General features: G+C 41.1%; 1 protein-coding gene across 1 annotated transcript; it reads right to left on the bottom strand.

Annotated features, from left to right (window-relative positions):
• Positions 1–329: 329 nt before the first annotated feature.
• LOC149920202 (uncharacterized) lies at positions 330–2,896 on the bottom strand. Its single transcript, XM_090148309.1, has 2 exons — positions 2,122–2,896; positions 330–2,045 (listed from the first exon to the last, which is right to left on the bottom strand). Exons 1-2 carry the CDS (start codon positions 2,595–2,597, stop codon positions 560–562), a joined length of 1,962 nt encoding a protein of 653 aa, XP_090004435.1. The 5' UTR covers positions 2,598–2,896; the 3' UTR covers positions 330–559.
• Between the last annotated feature and the right edge of the window lie 7,773 nt (positions 2,897–10,669).

Raw genomic sequence — 10,669 nt, 5'->3', positions numbered from 1 at the left:
TCATGGCCTATAACAGCAGCCGCCCCACTCTCGCATTTACAGGCAGCTACTTCTAGCTCCCTTCCAGGATCATATCGAGACAGAGCCGATTGACAACAGAATTCTGTTATTTCCTTCCATGCCTCTGCCATTTCGGGCGTGATGGAACGCGCCTCGTTCGGATCCGAGCCCTTAAGCTGCTCATAAAATGGCTGCATGAGGCGAGGAGGGATCCCCAGTGCCCCTCGAATCCATTGTAGGGCTCCCACTAGCTTCTGCACATCCCATAGCGTGCGTATCCGGGGTTTGATGTCAACCCCGACTGGGTGGACAGTGTGCACCAAGTCGTGCAGCAAGCGATAGGATCCTGACCGCTTCTTTATCACAAATACAGGAGTGTTCCATTGACTAAGAGAGGGTTCTATATGACCTAAGCGAAGCTCTTGCTGTACTAATGCGTGAAGCGCTACAAGCTTTTCCGTCGGTAAGGGCCACTGATCCACCCAGACAGGTCGCACTTCCTGTCTCCAGCGCAGTGGGATCGCATACTGCGCTGACAATTGGCAGATCGTGGCCCCCACTATAAATTTGTTATGCGTGCTGCCACACCCCGCAGAAAGTCCCTCCCCAAGAGGGTTCCCGGCACCTGCGCCACTAACGGGGTAAGCAGAACAGGCCTTTCCAGGGAACCATCCCTGTTGATTACGATAATCTCAATCTTCTGGGCGGACCTCCGAGTGGGCGTTGTTCCTCCCACTCCCGCTATCATCTGTGCCGCCCCTGTAGGCCATGTAGAGGGCCAATCGGATTCCGCAATAACCGTCACATCTGCGCCAGAGTCTATCAATGCAGTGACAAAGATGGACCGTGGCCCCGCTGAACCGGGTGGGAGATCGGTGATCGTAATAGTGGCCCTCACTAGAGGGCGCTCCTCACAACCCAAAGACAAAGCAACCATAGGCTGGCTCAGGTCTCCCAACTGCAAGCGGACAGGGAGGTCCCCAGTTGAACGCGGTCTTCCTCTCGTTCTATTAGGATGCTGCGGTCTACTTCGAGCTCTACACTGCGGCGCCTTGTGGCCCCTTCTCCCACACAACTGGCATACTGGACTTTCGTTGCTCCCTATTCTGGCCCTACACTGGGCCCTGATATGGCCCCACTGGCCGCACCTAAAACATGGTCCTTGAGCCTCCTGACCCGCTGCCGGATAGCTGGGGCGATGATGGCCAAAGCCCCCGCGCGCCATCATCACCCCAGCCACTGCGGCAGCAACCTCGCCAGCCACAGACAGATTTGACTTTTGCTTCTCTACGATATACTTGATGGCCTCACCGGGGGTGTGAAACCTTTCCGGTGCCGCTCTTAGCAAAGCGCGTATGTCCCCGCTCGACTTTTGATATAAGCAGTCCAGAATAACAGGGCCATGGACCGCCCTAGGAAGGTCTGACCCTCCTACTGCCTTTATCAGCCTATTTGCAAAATCCTGAAATGACTCCGTGGGGCCCTGTGTAATTTCTGTCCACGGGGTAGAGGGCTCTGCATTCCTTGCGAGCCTTCTAAACGCCTCTAAAGCGGCATCAGATGTAGCTATCAATTCCCCAGGTCTCAGGTGGATAACCTGAGCCTGGGCAGTTAACAGACCTGGTGCACTGCCCATCAATCTCTGAAGGTCGGAGTTACGTAATACGTTCGCTGGATCGTTTTGCGCTATAACCAATAACTGTCTAAGCCGGGCCTGCCACTCCTCCTTCCACAATGTATACTGCACCGGCTTCAGAACCATACGCATCAAATTCTCTATATCATAGGGTAGGAGAGGCCCCTGTGCGGTAAGGTTCTCGAGGGCATTCATCGTCAAGGGGGATTTCAAACCCTTTTTCTCAACTGCCTCAAGCACCCTCGTGATCCCTTTCGGATCTAGAGGAACCCAAATTGGGCCCTCGTCTGAGACCACAACCGGAAACGCAGCTGGATTCGCTAGGCCCTTTTCTTCCGCTACCTCTTTAATTTTAGCCCAGTCGGTAACCGGGCCCCCCCCCCGGCGCGGGCTCCCTCCCGGCCCCGGGCTCCCCCCCCGGCCGCGGGCTCCCCCGCCCCGCTCCGCCCACCGCCCTATCGCGTTCTTCAAGGGGCGGTTCTGGCTGAGACGTTTTGTCCAAAGAAGGGCATAAAGACGGGGCAGGGTAAGGCGGGGGCGGAGCTGTCGGCTCACATGACTGACTCGGCGACTCCTTCTTCTCCGTCTCTCCGCCTCCGCTCTCCGCCGTCGCCGCCATCTTGGCCTCGTCGGATCTATGAGAAAGCAAAGACCCGCTCCCGGCAGCCCCCGTCACGCTCCGATCCTCCCTGAACCCTCCTTCTGCCTTTGCCGCTTTAAGAGCTCCAAGTATCAAGCCCCACGTTTTAAGCTCTGAGGCTTTTTGGTCGGACATGGCGCGCTGGCACAGCGCCGAAGTAAGTGAGTCCCACTTATTTGAATCGAGCACCTGTTGAGGGGAGTCCAGCTCACCCTCCTTTTCTAGCCGCGATAACACGGCCGCGATCTCCTTCTTAGAAGGAATGGTCCTACCGCAATAACTTTTACAAAAATATAAAAGTACCTTAATTACTTGATCCATAGTTACACACGCGACCTGCCGCCACCTCACAGGTTCCACCGCAGTGTGTCTTCCGTAGGCGACCTGCCAATACCCCACAGGTTCCACCGCCTTACGGGCACGCCGGGCAGCTACTACTCACAGGGCAGATCACGTCGGGGTCACCACTTGTTGCCGCTCTCTCTGCATCATTCGTTTTCCACCCCATAAGATGCTGCTTTGCCAGCGAAACCGACCCCTAACCAGGTCGGGGCCAAATGCTCACACAGACCCCAAGTATAGGTGAAGCAAAATGGCGTTTATTAAAATGTAGCAGGCACTTAAATATTCTTGTCCCGCTTTGTCTACACCCCTTGCATACACGCTGTCCTATTATGGGACAGCACCTGGCAAGCCCTGAGCATAGGGAACCTGACCCCGTCACACACCGTCTCCTCGCCACGCCTACTACAATACACAAAATTAGTTAAGCAGCTTACTTTGAAAATAGATCAGTTGGAGTAAAATATTTTGGAAGTATAAATATACTGTTCAAGATTATAATATTATAATATCTTCATACAGACTGCAAATATTTGCTTTTATAGGGAGGGATCAGGGAAGCAATGTCCCTCTCACTGTAAGAGTAGATCAGGTTTGTGATCACTTGAGGAATCTCATCATCCACAAGGCTATGGGTCCCAATGAGATTCATCCCATCCCTAAGGGGATTAGCTGATGAAGTTGCCAAGCCACTCTCAATGATATCTGAAAACTCACGGCAATCAGATGAAGTCCCTGGTGACTGGAAAAAATGTAATATTACACCAATTTTTAAGAAGGGTAAAAAGGAAGACACAGGAAACTACCACCCTGCCAGTCTTATTTCTGTGCTGGGGAAGATCATGGAACACGTCCTCCCGGAAGATAAGCTAAGGCACATGGAGGGCAGGGAAGTGATACAGGAGAACCAGCACGGCTTCACCAAGGGCAAATCGATGACACTGACTGTAGGCTTTAGTACAACTTCAGCAAGTTTGCTGATGACACCAAGCTGTGGGGTGCAGTCAACACACCAGAGGGATGGGATGCCATCCGGAGGGGTCTAGACAGGCTTGAGCAGTGGGCTCAGGTGAACCTCATGAGTTTCAACAAATCCAAATGTCTTGCACCTGGGTCAAGGCAACCCCCATAGCCAACACAAGCTGAGGGATGAAAGGATTGAGTGCAGCCCTGCTTAAAAAGACCTGGGGATACTATGGTGGATGGGAAGCTGGACATGAGCCAGCAATGTACCCTTGCAGCCCAGAAAGCCAACAGTATCCAAAAAAGCATGGCCATCAGAGTGAGTGAGGTGATGCTGCCCCTCTGCTTTGTGCTGGTGAGGCTTCACCTGGAGTACTGCATCCTGATGTGGAGTCCTCAGCACAGGAGAGACATAGACCTGTTGGAGTGCATCCAGAGAAGGGCCACAAAAATGATCCATGGAATGGAATACCTCTCCTACGAGGCCAGGCTGAGAGAGCTGGGGCTTTTTAACCTGGAGAAGAGAAGGCCTGATAGCAGCCTTTCTGTATCTAAATGGGAACTACAGAAAAGAAGGGGACAGACTCTTTAGCAGGGTCTTTGGTGATAGGACAAAGGGAAATGGCTTCAAATTCAAAGAGGGTAGATTTAGGTTGGGTATAAGGAAAAAAAATCTTTTACAGTGAGGGCAGAGAGGCACTGGAATAGATTGTCTAGTGATGTGGTTGATGCCCCATCCCTGGAGACATTCAGGGCTGGATAAGGCTCTGGGTAACCTGATCTAGCTGTGGATGTCCCTGTACATTGTACAGGAGTTGGACTAGATGGCCTTTAGAGATCCCTTCCAACTCTAAGGATTCTGTGATTCTTCTTTTTCTTTTCTTCCCCCAAATTTTAAGACTCATTTGTCTTAAAGAAGCAAGATGAAGAAACTTTTCACGTTGTATCCTGTACTCTTGCTAAAGAATTTTGTCAGGAAGCAGCTGAGTACGCAGCGTTTAAATGTTAACAAAATTTCATTTGTGCAATTATCCTATTTTGGCTTGGAGTCCAGCAAAAAAAAAAACAAAGTGACATGACAGATACTTCATAAATTTCATTTAAGTGACCGAGACTTCACTGAAATGTTCCAAATTCTTATGTCTCTGCTATCTGGACATACATGGAACAACACAGATACACTATTCTAGAAGGGATAAGCAAAAGGTATTATGATGAGAAAAAGATGACAGCATGGTGGTAATTTGTGAAGAAGGATGTAACAGAGAATCCTCTTTTGATGGTAAAAGATAGATATAAATAAATGTTTATGTCCTATACTGCTGGCAAATTTCTGCTGTCCTTTTAGTGAAAACCTCCTGAATATTACAAAAAAGAAAAAAAAAAATAATAAAAAGGCTTTGTCAAATAAAATAAGTCTTCTTAGCATTAAGTGAAGGTTTAACAGAGAGGCAAACACAACTTGAAGAATGTAGTAAAAAATCACAGAGGAGGAAATGAGGTCTTCATACATGCAGGTAACAAAATTAAGATGACCTTTAATAACAATAATAGTTAAATACAGCATGGCTTAACAATGATAGTCCAAATTGTCTTAATTTTGAGTCTGGGCCATACTGAGATAGCTGAGAAACTCAAGATGTCCTTTTTGCTCAGGATTGTGGTTAGTCTGGTGGTTACAAAAAGCTACAAAGAAGAAGGAAAAATGACTATTTTTATTACATTCTCTCCACTAATGTGTGCAGTTGGCTTGTGCCAGAGGCAGGATAACGAATTAAATAGATATTTTTTTTCTTCCTCACAGGGATGTTCTTATCTTATGACACAATGCATCCTTCGTTTTTTTTTCTACTTTTAATGGACAATGGTTTTGAATAAAATAATTTTCTACAGTAAATATAAAGTCAATAAAGATTATTTCCTACCACTACTTGGGAAGCCTTGAAAAATTAACGTAAATATTTTGGAAACCAATTCTAGCAAGATTTTACATTCACCATCTACCTGTGGAGCACAGTAACAGAAACCTAAAAACTTTATTTTATGCTTATCTTGTAATTTTGTCAGTGCTTAATTTTGTTCTTTACCTCTAAACTGCATTGTTCTCTAATATTTTCTATAGTTCATAGTTAAATATATATTTGGCTTCACAGAAAAGTAGAAAAATAAATACTGCATCATTTACTGTGTTTGAGACCACTTATGCAGAGTAACCAGTGTAAAAGAAGCCTATATTTCTTTGGTTAGTTATATTCCTTGGATTCTTACAGGTGCTGAGTATTGCTTGCTGATGTTATTTTCAGTGGTAGCAAAGTATTAGTAAATGTCCAGTTTATTATTCTAACTTACATCCATAGTAAACTTGCTGCACTTTTAACAGAGTAATTCTTAGAGTATAATATATCTCATAACTTATTTATTTTTAATTTTGTAGCATTATTTTTTTTAATTATTATTTTTTATTCTGAGGTGTTTGCAACAGTATAGAAGACTCAGAACAAGTTGGCTGGGGAAGAAAATATACATCATTTATTAATACATCTAGAGTTAGGAAGAGAGGAGAAAAAAAGCAGTTAAAGTACATATAGAAGCACATATAAGTAGAAAATAATGAAATAATCAGAAAAATAGGAGTCACACAAAAGTGTAAATATACAGAAGAATGCAACAATGTGTAAATATACAAAAGGAGTAAAAAGATCAAATACTTGATTCAAAATACATTAAATGAAAAAAGAGAACAATAATAGTCATATAAGAGCAGCTGAATGAAGAGAAACAAACAGAAAATATTCATTTTTATCTAAAGAAAAAAAGTAATAACTACACAGGGAAACTGTAAAAGAATCATGAAAGGGATAAAAAGCAACAACAAAACATAATATGAATATTATGGAAAAAAAAATAAGAGATTACAAAGAATGAAACTGCAATAGCATGTTCTATGTTAACTCTTCTTTACTGTAATGTTTGTTGAACTCTTCTTTTATTGGATTAAATGTGAAAGTTCTTATTTTGTCTGCTAAACCACATCCAGCATTATCACTCCAGCAATAACTTCAGTGTTCTCCCATACTTATACAGTTAGCAAGATAATTGGATCACTCTCACTTCTCCAGGCTAATCTCTACTGTATCCCAAGGTTTTTAACCTCTGCAATTGTTTCAAATCCTAGCAGTATATGCTGTAGAAACATCAGTGTTACACACATTATATATGCCTATGTAGCACAATACTTTGATCTGCTAAAATATCATTTTTGTCGTGGAAAGTGCTGAGCAACTTGATTAATGTCTTGTTTAATTGCTAGATAAATATTTTGCACTTTGAATCAACCTATTGAATGTGAAAGGACCAACTCTGTAATATACCCTATGAATTTTTGTCTTAAACTTTAACACAAAATTATGTCTCTCAATATAAGAGCTCAGTGCAGATGCAAAGCATTTTCTGAAAGAAGAAAGACATTTTGAAAATAGATCAGTCTGCTCTGTTCTTATAGTAAAGTCACATACAGTGCAGTGTGTTTTGGGCTTTTTCTTAATTTATTTTTATTTTATTTTATTTTATTTTATTTTATTTTATTTTATTTTATTTTATTTTATTTTATTTTATTTTATTTTATTTTTTCTCTCTGGTAAGAGAGGAACTGAATATAGTACAAGATACAAAGTAGCTCATCACACTGACAGCTTCTGCTTCAATCCATGAATTATAAACTTCACTTCAAAATAGCAATCAATAGCAAATGTGTCCATAGGAGGACTGTGAAGTTTATCAGAGGGCTGGAGCACTTTTTCTGTGAAGAAAAGCTGAAAGAGTTGGGATTGTTCAGTCTAGAGAAGAGAAAGCTCCACAGAAATATTATAGTTGCCATCTTGTGCTTAAGTAGAGTCTACAGGAAAGATGGGAAAGACTTAATCAGGGACTGTAGTGAAAGGAAAAGGGATAACAGCTTTAAACAAAAGTAGAGTAGTTTTAGACAAGGGATAACAGCTTTAAACAAAAGTAGAGTAGTTTTAGGCTAGGTAAGAAATTCTTTACTCAGAGAGTGGGGAGGAACTGGCACGTTTTCCAGAATAGCACCGGATGCCCCATCCCTGGAGGTGTCAAATGCCAGGGATGGGTCCCTGGGCATTCTGATTTGATGGGTGACAGCCATTTCCATGGCTGAGGGATTGGAACTAAGTGATCTTTAATGTTCCTCCCTATCTAAACCATTCTGTGAAGTCCATAGAATCATTCTGGTTATTTTGCTAGAAAACATATCAAACTAAATGTAAAAAAAATATGACATAATGATTAAGTAAGGGATAATTATGATGCTTTTAGAAAAATGTTTTAGAAAAGCCTGAAAAATGTATTTGGAATAGATTTAAAAAAAAAAAAAAAAAAAAAAAAGTTTAGTTAGTTTTCAGGGAAAAAAAAAGGGTAGTTTTCAGACATGCTCATAGTGTCCACATAATCATTTGGATTTGGATTCTTCTCACCTAGGTTTTCTTGTTTTCATTGTAATTTTTTTCCATCTAAGCTAGTCACAACAGATGTCTTGTTCATTGTAGATAAATAATAGATATTTCTGGGATAATACATCCTGAAGAAGTATTTTAAAACAATACAGATGACCTGCATACTTAAAGGTATCCTTCCTTCTCTTTCCACTGTACATAGAAGGAGACTGCATTGATTAGTTCAGGCATAGGTATTTGCAGAATAGTTCTGCTTTTAACTAAGGTGCAAGAGCTCTTTGTACTCACTAGCTCAAACTGAGAATAAGAATAACTGGTTAATGTTGACTTCTTTTGAAAATCTGACTCTCAATTAAATACTCAGTGAGAAGTTGTAGTGGTTTGAGCAATTTTGGAAATTCAGTTTTTCAGCAAGAAAATTAGACTTTTCAGCAGTTCTGTTTTCATGAGTTAGCTTATCTGATGTAAATAATTTACAGTAGTATATGTGAGAACAGCAGGTCTGAGTGGGTTGGTGTGAGATTCAGGTCTAAAATGAGGGCTGTCTTTTCTAATGAGGGACAGTTGAGAGCTACCGTATGCTCCTAACTTTCAAATTAGTAGTACCATCTGTTAAACAAGTTATTTCTTTTTTCTTTTTTCTTTTTCTTTTTCTTTTTTTTTTTTTTTCCCATTTTATTTCTTCCCTTTTATAGTTAAACTTAATCAATGATCTTAGTTCTAAACTCTTGGCCTGCAATTTTCAAAGCTTTTAAAATTAGATTCATCAGGTGTTTACAAAGATATTGATGTTCTTGAAAAGTGTAAAGATCATAATGTTCTCCACCTACCTAGAAGTTAGTAATTTCACATTACAGAAACCATGAAAACTTGCAGATCTCAGCTCCACTAGAAGCCATGCTATTTTTATATTTATGTTTGAAGCCTATTAAATGCCCATAAAATTTGCTTTCATGGCAAAAAGTGGTAGGTGTCAGAGGACTAAAGAAGTATAGATGTATAGAAAGCTATTACCAAAACTATCCGTATTGACAATGTCTTTCAAAACTTGCTTGTAAATATTTCATGCATCTTTCTTTAAATTCCTTCCTCTATTTATTTTTTTTTCCTTTTTTTTTTCCAAAGGAGCTATATCATCTTTTTTTAATCTTTCTCCAGTCATTATATCATAGAATAAAATTGTATGAAATGCCTAAGCACCACCACCTTACTTATCTCTTCTTCTTCTTTATTTCTGCCTCCTCTTCTCCCCCAGCTGTATTGCCTTTCTGTTGCTTAAAGGAGTTACAGGTAATAAATTAAACAAGCTAAAGGGAGAGACGTTCTGACCGTGTTGCTCACTGCACTACCATAAAAGGAAGAGAGATCTTTTCCCTCATTGCTGTGCTATGCTACCTCTTTTACCCAGAATTGAAAATCATGTGTGGCATTCTGGAGGCTTCCGGGGACTGTAGTTTCTATTCTCAGTGTATCTTTTCCTCGGAGAGCTGGAACTCAAGGAAGCGGACACTTTACAAAGAAAATGTAGTTTCCCAGCAGTATGTTCTATCGCTAAAAGAGCTTGCTGCATGATGTCATGATATGAAAAACTGACAAAACCAGGACACTAATGTAGCAGAAAAATATTCCTCCCTCTCCCTTTTTGTTAAGTCAACTTAGTAGATATTCCAATGTTTTAATGAATTGATTCATTCAGCACAAGTGAAAATAGGAGATGACTTTAGGAAGACACTGAATATAAACAATCAAGGGGAAGGGAAGGAGAAATAAAGAAGAAATAAAGAATAATTTGCAAATGTAATCTGAAAAGATGGCTCTGAATTTCCCTTCAGCTGTTCTCAGAATACTCTTTTTTACCCTCCCTCCCTCCCTCCCTCCCTCCCTCCCTCCCTCCCTTCCTTCCTTCCTTCCTTCCTTCCTTCCTTCCTTCCTTCCTTCCTTCCTTCCTTCCTTCCTTCCTTCCTTCCTTCCTTCCTTCCTTCCTTCCTTCCTTCCTTCCTTCAATATTTTGGTTAAAATCTTCCTATTACATCTGTAATATTTAGCTTTTTTTCCTTGGGAAATTGGAGGAGTTAATGTGTTATATTTTCTCCTACTTATGAAATCTTCCTTTTCTTTCTCTAAGTTCTCTTTGATTTGTAACTATATTTAACTCCAATATTTTCTGAACAGTCAGCAAAAATAATTAAAATATCAACAAGAAGGAATGGTAATATGAATGATGAAGATGCTTTGATTATTTTCTGCACTAGGTCAAATAAAAAAAAAAAATTGTTAAAAATGATGTTATAATTCTTGTTAAAATGCAAGCATTGGAAACATAAAAAGGTGTCCTTTTCTTTGATGTGTATTAGGAAAAAGGGGGCAAAGGCTTATCAGCTTCAGTGGATTGTATTTTCACTGTGAAGAATTTAACATAACTGTAGATTTGGTTCACTTGAATAGCATGTCTTCAAAAGCCAAGAATCAACCATGAAGTAAGTTATACACTTAAATTTAATAAGTCAAATGGCAGAAAAGATTAAGGTTCCTTCCTTAGAATCTTCCCAGTGAAGATGTTGTGGTAACTTTCAAATTCCTGTGGAAGAAATGAGAATAAGCTGGTTTGTTATGTACACT

This window comes from Phasianus colchicus, chromosome 1 (genome assembly GCF_987193195.1).
Source record: "Phasianus colchicus chromosome 1, bPhaCol1.hap1.1, whole genome shotgun sequence".
Classification (NCBI taxonomy): domain Eukaryota; kingdom Metazoa; phylum Chordata; class Aves; order Galliformes; family Phasianidae; genus Phasianus; species Phasianus colchicus.
The sequence above is the reverse complement of the archived record's forward strand: the minus strand, read 5'-3'. Positions and strand labels throughout refer to the sequence as shown.

Bases quoted from the DNA above. Each gene is read 5' to 3' on its own strand.
- LOC149920202 (XM_090148309.1), bottom strand. From the start codon at position 2,597: ATGGATCAAGTAATTAAGGTACTTTTATATTTTTGTAAAAGTTATTGC. The intron at 2,046-2,121 runs GCCAGAACCGCC...CCGGGGGGGGAG, and splicing joins TCTTTGGACAAAACGTCTCA to CCCGGGGCCGGGAGGGAGCC.